The sequence below is a fragment of the Cinclus cinclus genome, chromosome Z, assembly GCF_963662255.1.
Source record: "Cinclus cinclus chromosome Z, bCinCin1.1, whole genome shotgun sequence".
Taxonomy (NCBI): Eukaryota; Metazoa; Chordata; class Aves; order Passeriformes; family Cinclidae; genus Cinclus; species Cinclus cinclus.
Genome location: NC_085084.1, coordinates 47553377 through 47574792, shown reverse-complemented (window position 1 = coordinate 47574792; position 21416 = coordinate 47553377). Strand labels below are relative to the sequence as shown.

Here is a 21416-nt window from a genome sequence, read left to right as displayed (position 1 = left end):
TGAACTGGTAAATAAATTTATCTATATAGGGCTTAAAGAATACACATAACTCCTTAAATAAAACAAATGCAAATGTATCAGAAATATTTACTGTCCTTGAGCTATGCAGGCCCCAGTTATTTTTGTTAACTGAAGCTTATCCCCTTTGTAGAAAACAGCAAGGAAGCATATGACTGGAAATCCAGGATATTTTATTTTCTGTTACTGGCAGCAAAGCTGATTCAAGAAAGGAGTATCCTTGTTGAATCTGAGTCTGAAAGCCTGTCATCTTGATTAGTTGCCTCATAATCACCCGTATTATCGGCTAATTCAACATCTTGATCATCGTTACTCTCTGCGCTGTAATCAACTTCTTCAAGGAAGCGAGGCTCATCTTCATCCAAAACGTATGTAGTGGGGCTATAACAAACAAAAAGCTCCATGAATCATGTTAAAAGTATTATTTGGAATAATACATTCAGACCATGTGCCCTGTCCCTTTCCTGACATACAGGAATCCAAAAATTACCTCTGGAAAGGGGCAGATTACCTGAAATGGGACTGGATTTTTAGTTGCATATCAACCAACTGAGAGACACACCCATGTTTGTAATGCCTTGAACTAATTAGTAAATTATATACAACTCATTATCCAAATGTGCCATGACAAATCCACTACACTAATGGCCTGTAAGAACTTAATGTAAATACAGCAGCATCAGAAGTTGCTGAAGAAGAATTGACTACCTAAGGACAAGGCCTTGCTGTAGGGTATAAACAAACTGCTGTATTTTATTGAAACACACACTTTACTGAAACATACTGTAAGGGATTACTTTAAACATATCAGAGATGACGGAACCGGGGGTCATGGTTACACCTACAATTAAGTTCCCACACAAATCACTTAACTCCTATCAGATTCTCACACATTTGCATCCTGAAAAAACTTAAAATTTGTCATGCATTGCAACTCTGAGGCAATGCACGTAGTGAACTGATGCTCTGCCCACAAAATGGTCTATGCTCACAATTAATGGCCTCAAAGAACAAGAGGATTAACACCTTTAATTTTAACTGGAAAAAGATTAAACAACAATTTCTGATCTTCTCACCTCCCTAGAACAAAAGGGAGGGGTTAGGGAGGAATCAGAAACGTGTTTTCCAGACCCAATTTTACTCACTTTGGACATTAAAAGCTATCTGCTTAAAAGCACTAAATACTCCCAAATATTTAATAAATATTTCTACATAAGTTTTAAACCCTAAGGAGGTTTTATTATGCATTTTACCTAATAATCAAATCATACAGATCTACAAAACAGTGATAATGTTCTTGTTGAGAAACATGATACAGAACTTGTAGAAGTACTTGCATGTTGATTTTAATTAATTTTCTCTGAAGATACACAAAACCTAGCTTGGCTGTGGCTTTACAATTCAAAGGACTAATCATTGCTTCTTTCTAAAGAACTTTTAGGAACTCAACTGCACCACTTGAAATCTGAAATGCTATCTCTTTTCATTATAAATTTCACGGTATTCTTCCTCTACCTATAATGTCAATGACATGCCAAACTGTAACATTTTTTGCTGGTGACAGTTAATTCAAATACTGAGAAAAAAACTGTTCCCTGCTTAGTGGGGAAAAAAATTTACATTCAAAACTATCTGTATCATGGTCCACTAAACAAGTCTACACTCAATTAGCTATTTGAAACAGAAAGCTCCACAAAACAAAGTACTTTATAGGTTATTTAAGCTGTAATTAGGGCAATAACCCACAGTTAGTTAATGAACTGGGTGTTTAAAAGAAAATTGTTTCCATTTAGGAGAGACAGAGAATGAAGAAAATAACCAGGATGTTTACTAAGAAATCACTTTAATTTCACACAGTTCACCCAGTATAAAATAAGAATACATGCTTTGCATGAAGCACCTGTAGGAGAATTAGCAAAAAATACAAATTTTTTGTGTTTTCTCCTGTGATACTTTCTGCCCTAACAAGTCACCACCTACCAACAATTCCTCTAAAAGAAAAAAATGAAAGGGACTTCACCAAATATATCACATTCTGACAAGTACACAGATTTTTTTCAATCTGTGCTTCTAATCACTTAACACAGGTACTGATTAATTTTTGTATGCAAGGAATCCACACTTCAGTTCGAAAACAGACTGTGTAATTCACAGGAAATGGAGCCATAAAATCTGTGTGTTGACTCAATATTATGTAATAATTCTGTACACTGACAAAAAAATACAATGAGCTGTCAAGGAGAAATATTAAACCAGTGACAATGGGATGCTTAAGGCATTATAGGCACTTATAAAAATTCATCTTAGTGACATATAATATAGAATAGTAAAGTTCTCAAAAATTTTATCCACTTTTTAAAGTGCAAGTCATTGTTTGGACACTAAACTAACACAGTTGATCCTGTTAAGACAGAGCAACCAACAAAGCCTACCTTGTGGACAAAAACCACAGAACTGGACACACAAGGAAACAACACAGTTCACCTCTTCAAAGTGTTACGTCACTTCATATAATATGCCCTATGTTATATAATCTTGAAAAACACACAAGTATATTTATGCAATATACTTTTTTGAATAGTTGCATAAATTTTGCATGTGTAAACACACAGGCATGCCCCAACTTCAGAAAATTCAGGCACTCTGAACAGTCATAAAAAGCCAACCTGTATGCCCTAACACATTCTAGACATTTGCTCTGGTACATGTACACCAGAACTGAAGGATATGTTTCGCACTTAGTAAAGCAAAAATCAACATTATATGTTATTTTCTCTATTGAAGAGAAGTACCATTAGAATAGATCAAAGATTAGAAAAGATCTTACTCAGAAAACTCCATAAACCTTTAAAATAAAAAAATGTCTCTGAAATCTTCATAATAGTCTTAGCTTTCTACTACCATCCAGAGCAACACACCACAACTTCACAATTGTTTATTACTCAAAATAAGGATTATTACAGTATTTGCTAAGGTCATTTTTTTTCCACTTTCCCTTTCTTGGGTTTTCATTTCTCATAAAACTGTATCCAAACTGTATCACATACTTCTCATATATTTGCTTTCCCATGACATGTTGGGAAATCATTGCTTTTGATGTAGCAAATGTAAGCCCTGAATATTTAACTTCTCAGTAATCTCTATTCTAAAGGTTAGCATGAATCTGAGAAGCATAATTAATAATCCACTGTTTTATTGAGGCTGGAACACAAATATAGAAATCAAATACCTGAAAAAATGTATTACTCTTTAATCAAATTCTTTATTTGCCTCCCTGCTGCTCCCCACCCTCAGCATATCTTGTAACAATATATTTTTGGCTGCAGTCATGCTGATTCTATGGGTTTTAATTTCCTAACTTTTCCCTTGGGGTCTTTCTAATTAACTTGCTCAATAACCCTTCTTCCTCCACTCCTACACCTCCTACTTTTTCTTTTAAAAGGAAACTGTTATTTTTCTCAGGTTAACAGAGGTTGTTTATCCCACACCTACAGTATTGTAACGTAAGGGATGCCACAATCTTTGTATTTTCTTGGAAGTCGTGGCTTTTAAAAGAGAATAGTATATTAAATTCTGAAGTTCTGAGTATCCTCCCTAAACAGCATTTTATAGGTAGAAAAATGAACTCCTAAATGCCTGATTAATACACCTGATATAATATTATGGTCTTCAAGTTTATGAAGAACTATAGGAATATCTCTTTCATTTAGAAGAGTATTTTCTTCATCACCTGCCACTGAATACACTGAATTTAGGAATCAATACAATAGTTTTCTAACATTAATTTTTATTATTACTTAAAACATACTTTAATTATTGAAGTCAGTCAGGCACACACAGCAGTAATAGCGGCAACAGCAGTGGCAGCCATGGCAAGCTCTGGGGGCTGAGCACTAGAACGAACTGGGCGGGGCCTCCACAGTCAGAGAAAAATGCATTAAGAGCTGAGAGACCCACCAAGAACCATCATCTCTCATGAGGCTGACATGGTGTGAGTAGTGCCAGGAGATTTAAATGGCCCCACAGAGTGCAAGTGAGCAGGGTGTGGTGCTGTGGTCAGGGCATGGTGCAGCAGTTCTCCAGGAAGGGCACACAGAAAGGCCACTTAATTCTGCTTGGGCAGGAAGAGGAAGCAGTCTTCTTCTACTAAAAAAAAAAATGGCATCTACACATTGCATCTGTCAGGCTAAAACCAAGAAACACCACAGCCAGTTTGGGTATATACGTCCAGATCCAAAAAAACTTGCTGAAGACTAAAAGAACTACCCACACCCTCAACTGCATGGAACTCCATACCTGGGCTCTGAAGGCAGAGGTAGGTGTGATGGGTGCAAGTGTGCCCAGACAGACAACCTGCCTTTTGTGCAGGTTACCATGTTGTGTGAGGACCTCATCAGGCAGCATGCTATCTGGGAATCCAAGCAGGAGACTGATGCATGCAATTATGCACTGACACAGGCAGAGAGTGCTGCTGTAAGACCTTGGAAACAGAAGGTACATTACCATCCAACCCTGAGACAGGCTTGATTGATTTGTAAGGCAAGGGAGACTGGACTCTCATCTCTGCTTGGAGTGAAAGAAAGAGTCTCCCCCTTGCTACCAAACTGTCCCTACATGACAAATATGACACTACGAGGCTGGGAGGAGAAAACTTCACAATAAGCAGTAAAGAACAAGAAAAGGACAATCCTATAAAACTGGTACTATCAACCATTCATATGAGAATGAGCGCCACCAAAAGCGCATGAAGCATGGCAATTACTGGAGAATCCTCAGTGAGATACATGGAAGCAGCTATTTACTATCCAACCTCTCTAGCAAGACTTGCTGCCTATCAAAGCCACATTCATCATGTTCCAAAGAGGCTACTAAGACTGGTAAAATCACAGGATTATCAACCACTCCTGCTCTTTCATGTAGGGTTGAATGAGGCTGCAACAATTAGATTGTGAAATATCAAAAGGGATTTCATGTCTCTTGGAAAGACGTTGAAGGGATCACGAGCACAAACGGTTCTCTCCACACTTGGAGACTTCATTGGAGAAGAGCAAATCATGACTTACCCATCTGATGGCCTTATATGATGGATGGGAAAATCCACAATCTAACAATCAACATGGGAAGATCAGTCTGTGTTATGAATCTAGACTTCCATAAGGTCTTCAACATGGTCCCACATTACATGCTTATCACCAAACTGGAGAGACATGGATTTGATGAGTGTACTGTTTGATAGGCAAGGAATTGACTGGATGGATGAAGCCAGAGAGTTTTGGTCAAAGGCTCCATGTCCACAGGAGGAATTCCTCAGAGCTCTGTCTTGGGACCAGTGCCCTTTAAACTCTTTCCTAAAGACACAGACACTGAGGTCAAGTGCTCTTGCAGCAAATTTGCAGACATAAAGGTGAGCAGTGCACTTGACACAACAGAAGGACAGGATGACATCCAAAGGGACAAGCTTAAGAACTAGGCCCAAGAGAACCTCAAGAAGTCCAACAAGCTCAAGTGCAAGGTTCTGTAACTGGATCAGAGGAATTTCAGACATCAACACAGACTGGGAGAAGAAGTCATAGAGAGTAGCCCTGCAAAGCCCTATGGATGTAAAGCTGGATATGAGTCAGTAGTGTGAGCTTGCAGCCCCAAAACCCAACCATGTCCTGGGCTGCATCCAAAGCAGTGTGGCCAGCAAAGTGAGGGAGGGGATTCTACCCCTCTGCTCTACTCCAGTGAGATCCCAACTGGAGTACATGCAGCTCTGGGGTGCCCAGCACAAGAAAGACATGGACCAGTTGGACTGAATTTTGAGGAGGCCACTAGGCTGGTCAGAGGGCCAGAGCATCTCTCCTATGAAGACAGGCTGAGAGAGCTAGAGTTCTTCAGCCTGAAGAACAGAAGGCTCCAGAGGTAGCTCACTGTGGTTTTCCAGTACCTAAACAGGACTTACAAGAGAGAGGAAGAATAACTTTTTACACAGTCAGAAAAAGACATGACAAGAAGGAATGTAATTGAACTAAAAGAGAAGAGATTTATATTAGATACTAGGAAGGAATTATTTACTGTAAGGGTAGAACAGATTGAACAAAATATCTATGGATGTGCCATCCCTGGAGGTGTTCAAGAACCAGGTTGGATGGGACTGTGAGAAACCTCATCTAGTGGGTTGCATCCTTGTCCATACCAGGGGAAGTTGGAACTAAATGATCTTTAATATCCCTTCCCATCCAAGCCATGCTATGACTCTATTATTTTTTAAAACAATAATACCCTACTATGTGTTTTTCATTTACATTAGTGAACATATTAAAATTTAATAAACTTTTTCACTAACATGATTTTTTTTTCAAAATAATATTTTAATTGTCCCATAAAAGATATACTTGGATTTTTCATTATCCACAAGACTCAATTACAGAAAAATCAATCCACAAGGTAGATGTAATCATTACCAACTTCAACCCCATGGAGATCAGCATTTTTTTGTCGCTACACGGGATGTGTGTACAACTTACAACTTTGGAACAAAAAATTAAGAAATATTCCCTGTGAAAAGTATGGAGAATTGCAGCTACGTGGGGAGCTGGGAAGGGAAGGAGAGAGAATTCTGAACTACTAATGATTTCTTTTAAAACTGCATTGTCATGGGAGGGTAAAAAAATCTTAGATGAGAAAGGCAGTTACAAAGTATCACAAAGGAATTGTTTCTCCAAACTTTCCCTTCTAATTTCTCTTTAGTGTCTCTATTCTTTTCTGGAGATTAGCAATCCTGCTGCAGAAGGCAACATTACACATGCAATTACAAATGCTGTTCAGTTCAGCTGCTCTTAAACTATGTGTTTTTTATAAGTAACAAGGATATTTTCTCAAGGGAATTGCCAAGGCTGAAGGGAGAATGTATAACTCTTTTCCAAGCCATTAGAAGCTGAACATCCAAATCCTGTTTAATTATTATTTCTAACTATCTTCACATTTAGAGTTACAAAATTTTACTCCGCAGCTTACATCAACACCTTCTATGTGTTCTCACCCTGAAATACAGTTTATGAAATTCAAAACTGAATCAAATCAGTTGGGATTCATCAATCATTAACTGTAGCCCATAGTAGTATTTGGATCATACCATCAGGAGTAGAAGAAAATTTAAAGAATGCTATGAAGAATATATAAGATATTTGTCACTTTTTGTTTGTTTGTTTTTTCCTTGATTACTGGTTTCCTTATTTTGCCCTAGAGAAGACAAACAGTACTCTGATGCTACAGTCTACACAGAATTAAAAGCAGTCACTTTCACTGAGGCCAGAGGAGGGGCCTGGCGCATGGGCACTGCTACCAGGTTCACAAGTGGAATTCTGAATCTGATTTTTAATAGCTTTTTCTTCTAACATTTGGAAGGGGGCAGACTGGACAAAAACTGCTGCAGTTTAAGATGCCTTCTTTTTAACAAAGCTGTACTCCTAAGGTACTGGAAGAAAAGCCAAGAAAAACTCCAGCCCTGCAGGAGAGTAAGATGGAAAAAACCTTTATTCCCAGGTGAAGAAGATTAAGTGCATACAAATGTCTGGGCAAAAATTAAGCATTATTAAGAGGGAGAGAAATAAAATAGAAATAAAATAAAACCAGTTTTTATCTGACAACCTAGAGAGAAATCCTTTGCAACACCCTTCACACACTCCCACTGCATATACCCTTCACCCCTTGCCTCACCAGTCTGGTGTTTTTTCTCAATTGTAAGCCTAAGTGCAGGAAATGGATTTTTCATCAAGTTTTTCCATTCCCACAGCTCCTTTTGGCTGTCTGCTTTTTCTACCATTTTCTAGATGTCCTGGGTCCCAAAGCTCAGTCTGCTTCTCTGCTATAATTGAATCAAATTAGCAAATACAACCACACCATGTTCTAGAACACACCAATGAGCCTCCAAAGAATCATTGGTATGAACTAGAATTTCCAAAAAAGTGGTCAAGTTTTTGAGCAGAGGATACATCTAGTAAGTTGTAACAGTTATGACTGCGGTCATATGTTTTTTGTTTCATTGCATATAGACCCTATCAAACCTGTCAGCACAGCAACTATAATTCTCGATACAAGACTAGTATTACATTTAGTCTAATCTTTTCCATTTGGAACTGGATGAAAACACTGTCAAATGGGTTGGAAATAATTAAAGAAAAAATAAGTGTTTAATTCATCACATAAAAGGTTAAAGTTCATCGCCAGTGGGAAATAAATCTACTTCTTGCTTTATTTTTCTTGTTTCAGACATGATTCAAAATGAACTAATGCAAATTCAGCCTATGTGTAATGAAATATTGGCAGTATATCCTAAAATATTAACAAGAATTTGGTCTTTATAATTACAATCAGAAAACCAAAAACAATTTGAGAAAACCCCAAAATCATTTGCAAAAACAAAATCAGTGATTCTGTGTTTAAACTTGCCTGCTTAGTCTCTAAAGCATTAAAACTGTGCTTTAGTAAAAAGTAATACCAGTCATATCCAAAACTAAAGGAAATAATCACTATCTTAGTAATTGCTCTACTCTTACCCTACAGGAATGCTACAGCTGTGTAAAAATATTCTGGTTTATACTTCCTGTTGATGAAGTCTTTACCTGATTTTTCTGTAGGTATCTTCTCATTTGTCTCTAATGGCAAGTAAAAAGCAGCAAATCATGTTAATATAAAGAAAGTACAAGCAGTTCTTTCACTGTAAAAGAACAGTGAGAACTGAAGTTTGGGCATAAAAAACAATAAACTGTGTGACTATATTCTGACCCATGACTGTCTCTGAAGAGGAATAGAAATCAGCTTTACAAACTTTGCTCCACAGAGGCTCTTTGTATATTTCTACCACTCAAGTGAATAATAAATGCACACCTTGGCTGACAAGATTTTTTAATAAGGCCTAGGGTATACAACAAAGCTCTGCTTCTGAGCTTCTGGCAACAAAAGAATGGGACCACCTCTTAATTCCACATATGGCAGTATTGACCCCTTTGGCAGAGAATAAAAGAAGATAATATGCAAACTTAAATATTATATGACACTTTCATTGCTAATAGCAGAGGTTCTGTGAACAAAATTGTAGTTTCTTGTTTATCATAGAATCATAGAATGGCTTGGGTTGGAAGGGACCTTGACAATCATCTAGTTACAACGCCCCTGCTGCGGGCAGGGACATGAGATTGCTCAGAAACCCAGGTACAAATTCACAGCACATTTCAGTCTTAAGGCCAAAATTTAAATTAAGTTTTTTGGAATTCACACATTCAGTTTTTCCATCACAGATTCTCACATAGTTATACAGTACTGCTAGGTGAACACTGAGAGCAATGTACTTATTTTCTCACTTCATGCTGTGCATTTTTCTGTTTTATGTTTCAGTGTTCTTAGATTTACATTTAATGACTTTAAGAAATAAAACCATCAGGACTTAAAAAAACTGAAACAGATGTTAATGATTCCTTCAATAAACTTCAACATTCCTTATATGAATGTTCCCTATTGATTAAAAATATTAACTCTTACATGCACAGAATCTGATTTTTTTCCCCCCACTCTCCTAATTTCTTTAGTGCAGAAGCACTTGGTGGTCACCTTTCACCATGTAACTGTGTAACACCCAAAGGTCATGTTAGGGAAAACCATTTTAGAAAAAATTTCTAGATATAAATTCACATTCAATAAACTGAATGAAGTTATTTAATCATCTCTCTCCAATTTAAAATTTTATCTTCCAGTACAATTATTTTTGTGATTTTCATGACCTAGTCCTTTGGATTGAACTGAACCTGCTGGGCTTTTTTTTAAGTTCCAGAGTATTAGTTATTTTCTTCACAAATCAGGATTATAAATATTTCCACATAGAGTCTCAAGAATAGTAAGCTTATTATGAGCCTAATGTTATATTTTACCTGTGTTCATACGTAGCCAACAACACTCTGTTTATAGCCTTTTATCATTTCTGAAAATCCAAGCTAAAACAGTTCCTGTGCCACTCACTCCCAGAAATTAACTATAAATCAAGTCAGAAGCAGTTTTCCCCTGCCCCCAGCATGGTTGTATTTCACATGCAATTAATTTTAATACATAATAATTTTCTAGTGATAGTGGGATCAATAAAGTGTTTCAGCTGGTAAAGGAAGTCTATTCATAAAGCAGGATTTGCTTTATTTCATAACATTAAAACAGGCTATGTGTTTCCATTTGTTCCTTTTCTCATCTCTAGCATACTAAAATTTGCTATCAAACAAGAAAGCAAGCATGACATCTCATCTAATGGTAAAGTGTTTTGGATGTGTCTTTAGCAGATACTAAGGGGAGTGACTTGTGTATGATATGACATTGCTCAATTCTATAGGTGCTCTTGTAAGGAAAATCCACCATAAGGAACATTAACTAACAGAAATCCAGCATATGACTTTTTTCCAAAGAACAGCAACCTGTGAACTAGGATGCTAACTTTCTCCCAAGACACAATAGAAAATTGCCTGAGGCACCTGGCAATATAAAGTTACATGGAAATCTGGGGCTGTTTTTCAATGCCAACCTCACGGATCAATTTCTCAGAACCACATCCTGATTCAAAATTCTGTAACTGAAGTTTAAAATTTCAAAGAGACAAATTTATGCTGAAGCTTTAGTTCTAATAAAATTGACAGTGATATAACACAAATGGGAAAAATATTAGAGTCTCATTAACATATAATTGTAGCCACAAATGAAAAAAAAATAAGCATGATAAAAAGGTTTAACATGTAGACAATTTCCAAGTTAAACATTCTGCACATGAGGAACTCAAGAAACACATGTGCTCGCTGAAAGGCTATCATTTAGAGACCATTCACAATAGCTGTCAAGTGAAACTGCTTAACAGCCAGCCTGTATTTATGGAAGAATTACTATTTACAAAATCATTAAAGCAAATGTCATGGTCTAGGAGCAGGATCCTTCAATTCAGTATTCCTGCAAAACCATGTGCCACTTACCTTCCCTGCCAGCTGGAGGGACAAAAGGCAGAGATCACAAAAGGTTGAGATCAGTATAATTTACTGGAAACAGCAATAGGTAAGAAAGTGAAGAGTAACAGCAACAATATTAATAACAAAATATATAAGAAAATAAATAATCCACAGAGAAAGCCCTCAACAATAAACAGTATTAGACTGTTCTGTTTGCCATGTTTTCTCCACTGGGAGGAACCCCATATCCCCTGAAGAGAGTCCCTTCCCCCTGCACCTGACAATGATGTGAAGTGGTACAGAATAACACCCCTCCTAGCTACTGCAAAAATTAACCTTGTCCTGGATGGAACCAGGATAGTATATATGACAGAAATGCCAAGGGAACAGGATCGTGGCTGCTTAAGTTCTGAGAGAGACAAATGCAACTAATCTGTCCCTTTTCGAATCCTGTATTTTAATTACCTACACTAGCACTCATACTCTAATTTCCTACACTAGCAATCACATATGAGGTGTCCAGAACACCAGCATTCAGTACCTTTTGAGAAAAGACTTGAAGACATACTTACATATATACATATATACATATATATATATATATATACAGCCATGTGTCATGGCTCAGTGCCCCCATCAGAACTCTCCCAAATCAGATGCTGCTCGCTTGCTGCACCCACTTCCCCTTCTTCTCCTTATCCTCCTTCTACTTCTCCTCCTTCTCCTTCAGGAACAGAGTTAAGAATTGGAGGAACAAAGGTAAAAATTACAAATTGAGATAACAACAATTTACTGGAAGCAACAATGAGAGGAGAAAAGAAGAGGAAAGGCAACAACATTAATAACAAAAGGTAAAACACAATGGAATGATACCACACTCTTCACCTGCCTGACCAGAAATGAGGGAGTCTCTTACTCCAGTCCCTGACAAGTGATGTGAGATGGTATCAAATAACATTATGGTTTGGCCAGGCCCTTTTCTGTTTGAGGTTAAAAATTAACCCTCTCCTGGCCAAAACTAGGCCGCCTTTCTATGTATATTATGGTTAATGCAATTTTCTCTATAGTTTGCACTCTTGGCCTGTCAGCAGATACTACTGGAAAAAGCCTGGCTCTACCTTCTTTACAACTTCCCTTCCTTCAGGTATTTGTATACATTGATAATATGCCTCTTGAGCCTCCTCTGCTCCAGACTATCAGACCCTGCTCTCCCAGCATTCCCCCTGTGGAAGGTACATCCATATTAGGGCTCCTCACTGGACTATCTCCAGTATGTCCATTACACTCCTGTACTGAACAGCACAATCCTCCAGGTGTACAGGCCTCGCCAGTATTGAGGAGAAGGGAAGGATCACATGTTGACTACTTATGAACACCTACTCTTCAAGTAGCTGGAAATACTTTCCAGGATTAGTTGTTTGATCACTTTATCAGGGATCACAGCAAGACTGACCAGCCTGGATCCTCCTCCTTGTTCTTCTTGAAGACACACAGGACATCTGATTTCCTTCAGTTTTCAAAAGAACCTGTCCAAATTATTATGATCCTTCAAATATTATTGAGTGGCCTCATAATGACATCAGTGAGCTCCCTTAGAACTTGTTGGTGCATCCTGCCAGCATCTCTGGACTAATGTAAGAATAGCTTGCTCCAACCTGTTCCTCTCCCACCACAAGTAAGCCGTCCTTGCTCCAGTCCTTCCCCAGTGTCTGGGACCTTAGCACACCAAAAGCCAGTCTTTCTAGTGAACAGTAAGATGAAGAAGGCAGCCAGCACCACAACCTTTTAGATGTCCTGTGTCACCAGGGCTCCTGCCCCATTCACCTGTGGACCCATATTTCCTCTAAAATTTCTTTTACTACTTACACACTTACAGACATTCTTATTCAGCCACCACAAACCCACTTTTTGACACTATCTTTTCCAGGAATCACTAACTCAGCTTTAACCAAGCTTAACATTTAACCAAGTTTAACAAAACTTGTTCTGACAGTAAAAATTCAGTTGTTACAAACATCCTGATGCTCAACTAGTGAGCAAATGATACTGGGGGGATCCCAACCATCACTGGAGCCAGCAGATCACAGCCAGTATTCATACACTTTTAACCACTTTCCTAAGACATCCTCCTGTCATTACTCCTGTTGTTATCACTTTTCAGCTTATGCTTCACTTTTCATTACTATCTCCAAATGGTAAGCATGAACAAGCTCCAGTTTCTCTCAACAGTCAACATTCCAGTAACATTGATGGGTCTGAATGAGAGAAATAAACATTATTTCACTGTCATAGGGTGTCACAGATGCCCTCCCATAGTTCTGCTAGGTTTTCATGGTCTACAGAAAAATTGCTTATTAATCTTACATCCAATGCAAGTCTTACTTTCAAGTACTTCCTTGTTTCAGCTGTCCAAAAGCAGTAACAAATTTCATTTTCCCCCAGATTTCTACTCTATTGCCTTAGCTAAATTGGAGCTACAGCCAACGCTAGTAGAAATATTATACCATGTAAATCTTACTTCTTTCCAATGAATTTTTTTTTCAAGTCTGGAACTCAGCTTTATTGGTCTGTCAACCACATTATCAGAAAAATATGCTTGTACATTCGAAATCACTTATTTGCTGTCCATCCTTAGTTACTGAAGTATCCACATGTACGTGTGGATACTTCAGTGATGAATTACATGAATGGAAAGACGCAATGTATGCATACATCTGCAAGCCTATTTACTACAGATTTAAGAACTGGCAACTTAGTAACCTGGTTATGGAGCATATAAATTTCTTTTGTGACCCAAACTATGTTATATGCTTTAAATTCTTGAAGTCTTGTTATATATCTCCACCAGAAGATAAACAAGGAAACAAAGTTTGGAAGAAATACTTTCAGTTCTTAGTGCTTTAACTCACAAACTTCAAGTCTGTTTAAACACATTTTTAATACCACAGCAAGTTAAAAAAAAAAAAAAGAGAGAGAGAGAGAAAGAAAAAAAAACCCAAAACGCTTTGAAAGAGACAAATGAGACCTTATACCTACTACTGAATTTTATGGCCTGTAACAACTCCCCAGTGACATTAAAATCCCTAGTGTTTATCCCAGCAACAAATGTGACATATAGTCCTACTCGGTCTGTATTGTTTTCTTTCTAAGTTTGAAGCAACTGAATTAACAAAATAGGTCTCCAACATATTCAGATTATTGTTACAGCAACAGATCACATCAGCATTATTTGTGATGAGTGGAAGAATATTTTTGAAAGATTCTTTAAACCACTTGAGAAACTACATTTTTTCCCCGAAAGAAAAAGTGAATATAATTAAAGTGTACTACCTTGTCACTTTACAGCTTGACTCAATCAGATCATTTTCAATATCCAACAGACTAGAAGGCAGATTGTATTCCAAAGGTGAGGACATTCTTTTTAAACGCAGCAAGCCAACACAGAACTTTGCACCCATCTCCTCCAGTTCTCTTGTACCTATCTGCAATCCCTAATTTGAAAATAAGATTTAAAAATACAAAATAGGTACATGCAGATGGACCCACACATACTGCAGAATAACTCTTTAGGTTAGTATTTTTTTACTTTATTTAATACATTCTCTTGCTTTAAAGACAGAACAAATTAGAACTGTAGAATTAACACTTAGAGTATCAGAGAAGACTCAGGAATACCTACATGATTCCTCCAAGGCTGAACAGGCACATCCACATTTTTTGGAGCTTCCTAGTCTAAACTTCTAGCACCCCAATATTAACAATCTTTTCCCAGCAGCATTGGAAGAGAGACAGTATCTAGATTCCTAAGTATAAATTATTTTTAAAAACTTCAGACAAGACTTATAAAAAAATTTAAAATACAAGACTCTTCAACATAAATTCCATCAATCCAAATTTAAAAAAGGAGAGAATTAATACCATAGCTGTGATCAAGTTCATTGCTATGTTTTGACACATAGGTAAGGCAGCAGTTACTCCATGAGACAGATGTCTCTTCCCCGCCCATAAGTTAGAAGCTACATATGTTAAATCTGAAAGCATTTATTCACATATTTGGTAATTAAAACTTATCAAACAAATTATCAAAAGCCATAGCTCTTTTCTAATTTGAACACAGCCAGGCATTTTCCTCTGCAAGAACTATTTAGAAGGCAGAACTTATGAAATGCTCTCCAAGTTTACATATCTGATAAATCCTCCCATCAGGTAATTCTATGCTTTTAATTTAGCCAGAAGTGCAGTGTATAGAGACATAACATCTGACCTCAATTGCTTTATGAAAAGAGAGTAATCTAGACTGAGTCTCAGCAGTTATATAATTGGCTAGTACTAACTCTACATACACTAGCAAATTCAGTGTACAGCTCGACTCAATTTTTCCCATTGCAATTTCTGTATCTCTGGAGAATTTAAAAGGATTTTAGCTTAGAACTTCTAAACACCTTAACACACAGATTAGTTAAAAATAAACTTTGACAAAACAAACAGGGAAAAAGAAGAGCCAGGAACTGGTGATAAGCTAAGTCATCAAGTATGAAAGAAGCAAAAAAGAATGAAGTAGGAATTTTTTTAACAAAAGCCAGGAAAAAAAACCACACTGACACTTCATTTTAAAATGCAAGGTTTTAAAAGAAAGCATGCTGCTCCAGAAATGGTACAGCACACATATTCTCCATGTGCTGCTTTGAACATACTTAACAGAAGAAAAGTTTTATTTTCTTCTGAGTTCTTTTTTTTGCCTTGGTAGTACTTATAAACAAAGAGCCTTTTAGTAACAAGGAAGGTAAAGGAATATCCATGATTCTGAACAGTGCCATCCTCTGGACAAAAGGTACTGAAACCTGTTACCAGCAAACAAGAGTTGAATATTTGAGTATTATTCTTAATAGTAATACTACTTACCTCTTCTATAATGCTTTTGTGCTGTAGGTTTCAAAGCACTTATTAATAAAGGAAGAATTATCCTCACTGTACTGATGGAGAAATGGAGGCAGAGAGGGTTGAAGCGATTTGCACAGTGTCTCACAGCATGTCACTGACCCCGCTGGGAACAGAAATCAGTTCTCCTCACTCAGTGCAGTACCTTATCCACAGAGGCCAATTTTTTGGCTTTGTTTTGTATTTGTTTGCACATCAATAACTTTCGAAGACCCCAATCATAGCTGGGGCTCCACTATGCTAATCACAGGAAGACACAGTCCCTGCCCCAAAAAGATTAAAATAACATTAAGGTCAAGAGGCAACAAGTATGCAGAAGAGGAAGGAGAAAGGTAACAGTAATCTCACTGTTACACAGATTACTAATGTGCACAGCTTGATGGTTCAGAAACTTTTCCAGTTATCATCTGCATTTGATGCTGAAGAATTTATCGTTAGTTTGCATGTTCCTTATAGACAAGCTATGTCTAACAGAAGTGTCTCTTAAGTTGAAAAAGGACAAGAGTACAGCATGAAGGAAAGTGCAAAGAGAATTGTTATAAAGATAAATAGCGTGCGCATGTTTCGTGGCTGCTATTTTTAGCACAGCAGAAAGAGGATGTAACTAAAGAGAAATAAATCTAAATGGATCAGATTGGAGGTGGATGACTGGGAAACATCTGAAGGATAAATTTTGAACTTACTGCACTGAAGGGTCTACACAATTGTGGTAAAAGCCTCATGCCAAATCTTGATTGGCTTCTTTCATTTCTTTTTATCATAAGGGAGAATGTAATATCATACAAATACTAAATTTCTTAATTGATTCTTCCATCAGCCAAACCTTCTCATTTCCATGAAAAATGATCCAAAGTCTGGCTCAGGAGATCATCAATTGCCCTTTACTAAGAGACCTGAAGTCAAGTTCATTTTCACTGAAGCTTTGATTACACTCCTTTTCTCTATCTTCTAATGATCTTCAACTTCTTGTTCTAGTGCTTTTAACAGAGGCCTAATAAGTTACTTATATGCTACAGGCATTACTTTTAAGCTCAAGTCATCTCAACATAGCTTCTTTTTTAAAAAAACGGAATATAATTTCTTTTTCTCTACATCTCTACATCTTATACAATTATCTTTCTTCTAGACAGTAAAATTTCAGATGGAAGGTTGAAGTGTTCCTTACTAAGCATGTCATGAAGGTATCTTCATATCAATAGAATATCTCAATGATTAAATTTACTACTTCAAAGCAAAAATGCAAAACAAAGACACTCCGAGCAGATTGTGACCTCATGTGGAGAATACTTCTATATTCTTCTATATTCTATATATTCTACACATTCTTCTATATGTACTTAATGAAAGGAAAACAGCCATATAAAGATGTGGAGAAGTCAATTGGACAGTAAAGTATCATGTAGATCTTCTGATTTCTTATTCAGCAGAGGTTATAAAGACATAATCATTTTCGAAAACTCAAATTCCAGAGACTGAAAAATCACAGTTATTGAGAAATTTGTTAACCAAATCTTTATTTCCTGAAGTCGTCTCTTTATGTGTGTTTTAAGATTGCCAGGTAATAAAATCTTCTTGATTAACTTAAAAGTCAGGCAATACTTCCAAATATATTAATCTCCAATCAGGAAAGACACTGATTTCTGTTTTCAGGTGGCATGAATCATTGAAGACATTGTTCTTTTGTCTGGCATCTTAATTATGCTCCATAGTAGATCCTGGAGAGTGCTTTGATTTTCCACATCTTGAATCACAGATAACTGACCTATATTTGCAGCATTTATTGTTAGCACACTATGAAGACTCCATGTGACCAGCTCAAAAAAAAAACCTGCTTCCAGAGACAACTCTGTCACCAGACATACATCCTAAATTGAGGTAAAAATAGCTAACTTCAGCTCAACAGCTTCCTGGCTGGAAATAGTCTAGATTCATCATTGTCCAAGTAAAAGAAATTAGAATAAAAAGAAAAATTACGTTCAGCTTTGACAAAGACTCAGTATTCCTTCCACAAAGAACTGAATTGTTCTTCATGCTTTGAACAAAATTCAGCAAGGATGCCAAACCAGAATAAGACTAAAAAAGTGTTTCAGATCTTCATGTTTCCATCCCTGAGATGTGACCTCTCATGTCCTTTAGGACGGGAAGTAGGAGGGAAGGAATTTCTGTAGTTCAACTTCTCTCTGTTTTGAAATAACATATTATGACATACATAATCTAATTTATACCACAAATTTATTTTGGTATATGGACAGAGTTACTGCCCTACTCCTTCCATAAAATAAATCCCCAAAAGAAACCAAACAATACAACAAAAGCACCTCCCAAAAACCCTGAGCTTAAGTATTTTCATCTCTTTCATCTTCTCACTGGAGAAATGCAGCTCTTTGCTTAAGTCCAGTCACCTTGACTTTTTAGATATATTTTCTTAGTAAGTCTGAGCATTATTACAGTGAAGAAAAAATTCAGAATCTTCTTGTGTGTTCAGAGGATGACTAAGAGCTCACAAATCGCTTTACTACATAAAATAAATGGCAGAACAATAATTTATTCTCTACTGGTTAGTTTATATGGAATAAAAGAATGTTCTTCCCTTGAGTAAATGATTCTTCCACAAATTCAGCCATTTTTTTCCTTTCACTAGTGAAGAATAGCTTTGGAGGTTTAAGCATCTTGAAAGTTTGTCCACAAAGAATCTTCAAGTCACTTTTCTTAAGAACTTCCTGTAGCAACACTGCTAAAGCCATGAGGGTCCATGTTTAAGAATATTTTCAGAATTTTAAAACAAGGAACTTGGATGAGTTATCTTTTTTTAAAGCTCTATAATGCTGTCATCTGAGGAATATTCTGACAAGGAGAGGAATGCATCTGTTGTTAACTGACAAAAATGTAGCACTTACAGGCCTACTGAAATTCTGAACAAAGTATCTGTCTTCCTCCTGTCTAGGGACATAAGCACAGATGTTGGAGCACACATTAATATACTAAATATATCTTGTTTCAGCTCTTTTTTTTTTTTTGTTTCTGTCCCACCCAGCATTCTGACCATCTTTCAGTCAACACCTTATTTGAGGCTTGTGATCATTTTCTTGATTAGCACTCCTAAACTCAGTTTCAAGCAGAGGAAATCCATTTCTTCCACACATGCTGTCTAATAGTGAGACACTACCAACATGGTCACCTTTTCTTTGCAGCCCTGTTAACACTTTTCAAGGAAAAAAAATGAAAACAAATTTTAAGTCAAGAGGCTAGAGAAATTTGTGAGTTCAGAGATTACGTGTAATTTGTAGTGCTGGTAACCCAATATGGAAGTTTTTTTAAGCCTGTTTCTCCAGCTATTTGGGAAAATTCTATAAGAAACACTGCTAAATATCTGTTGAAGAACCATGATTGCTATGATGAAGTCTGAAATTGCCATATGTTATGGAAATTTTTATTGTAGCATTGGCATTTATTACTACCCTATTCTAATAACCTGTTGGGCAGAACAGCTCCAGGTTTTTTTAACTACATGAATACATATGTGTTACAAGCAATGATTAACATTAATCTTGTTAAAACAGCCCATAAGCATAACTGTTATGCAACCTACAAAGCTGAAAATCATATCATTTCATTCCAGCATTAGCATACCCAGACCTTAAAAGGTTTCAGAAGCTTAAAGCAAGCAAGAATTGAGCAAGCAGGGTTACAGAGTAGAACAAGAAGGGAAGAAATTAAAGTTTGTCCACAAAGGAAAGAAATTAAAAAGTAAGAAATATTTAACTGCTGTATCCTCTTACTTTATACTTGCCCTGGTCACATCCGCATAAAGTGCTTTCCATTGTGTAGCTCCTTTGTACTCCTATCTCTCTCCAGACAACAACTCGTGCTGTAGATTCCTTGGACTTTTCCACTACAAAGCTGCAGCTGCCCATGCAGAATGCAGGGGCAGTCTGACTCAGGATCTTGGGGAGTGCCTGCAGGACAGCAATTTGAAAAGTACAGTGATTTTTTTCACTTCCCATATGGAAGGAGGTGGAAAGGGACCAAGTAACCACAAACTGTTACCAGAAAATTTGGTGCAGCTTGAATTAAAAAAAAAAAAAAGAAACAATTCTCCATCTTGAGTTTTCAAAATTCAGTGTGCTCAAGTAAGAGTGTCTTTAGGCCTTTTTCTAGTTTTAAAAATCCTTTTCTTCAGGTTCAGTCACTAAAATTGTTAGTCATGCAAATAAGGATCAGGATACAAGAGAATTCTTCAGCTGATCACCATCCCTCCTATCTCACCAAGTTAAGTTTGCTCAGATTAAGTATACCACATACTCCACAGAAGTATTGAATTCAACTGCAGATTGTTTCAGAAATCCCATTTACAGAACTAACAAAAGCAGTATTTTATTAACACAGAAAATTAATTTGTATTCAGCAAAGAATTAGGTGCACATTTCACTTCATGCATGTGAATCAAAGTTCCATTTGACTGTTGACATAACACCTTCAGAGAAAAGGTCATGCAAATATATATGTATTTGACTAATGCTATATGACTGCTCTTCTCAGGTTTTATTTGTGTTAGTTAAGACAAAACACGTGACTGCTTCAAATTTCTTATTTCAGTAGTAATATATAGTCCACTAGTGTAATCTTGCCCCAACACTTCAGTCCACCTTTTTGAAAATGAAAGACTTTTTCCAACAGCCTTTATTAACTACTGTCTTTTGAGCACTACATTAGTGCAGAAAAATGTTAGAGCAGCAGATGTGATTGGCACCCAGCTCAACATCCAGGAAATCACACAAGCAAATCAAGAAGACACAGATTTTTTTTTTTTTTTTGTGAGGGAGATTTAAAGACAAAAAAAATTAAGAAAGAGTCTGTACTCATTTGCACTCAGGGATGCATAACAAGTGTTTTAACATGCATTCACATGCTTTTGAAGCTTAACTCTGAATCTTTTCAAGAAAACATGGGGCCTGGACACCTATAGTTCACAGAGATTTGCAGTTCCCATGAGGAAGCAGTGGAGGGAGACATGCAGAAGAAATGGGTAACACTCCAAGAAAAAAATAATTCTTTAAATTTTTGACATTTTTCAAAGCTTGTACAATGAAGAGGATGTGTTTGTGCAAGTTTATTATATATACCTAATTAGGGGCCCATGTCTTAACTATACATCTTTATATAAAGGAATAAATAAAAAGGAATTTTGCCATATGCAAAAATAACATTCAGAAAAAATCAGTTCCTTTTTAGCTTTCTTGTTAGAATATTGTTTTCCATACTTCAATGACTTTTTTTTAATCTGGTAATTATAAATGCACAGAAGCATATTTTCCATCTATTTTCTATAAAAATAATATTAAACACACAAAAAATATTGGTGTAAAAAACAACATCAACAAAAAGCACTATGTATGTTTAAAGCTCCAAGCACACTTCCTGAAGGGTACTTTGAAGTACACTCATGAACTAAAAAGAGACTGTTCTAAATAAGTCTGCTTATGCTATAGAGTCAATGTTTGCATA

General features: G+C 36.6%; 1 protein-coding gene across 1 annotated transcript in view; it reads right to left on the bottom strand.

Annotated features, from left to right (window-relative positions):
* Positions 1 to 221: 221 nt before the first annotated feature.
* Positions 222 to 21416, bottom strand: part of AGTPBP1 (ATP/GTP binding carboxypeptidase 1) — a 59704-nt gene continuing 38509 nt past the window's right edge. The window contains exons 24-26 of the mRNA XM_062513109.1: positions 19691 to 19867; positions 14304 to 14464; positions 222 to 399 (exon numbers count right to left, since the gene is read on the bottom strand). Coding sequence (XP_062369093.1) covers positions 222 to 399; positions 14304 to 14464; positions 19691 to 19867 — 516 coding nt within the window. The remainder of the gene's footprint in view (positions 400 to 14303; positions 14465 to 19690; positions 19868 to 21416) is intronic.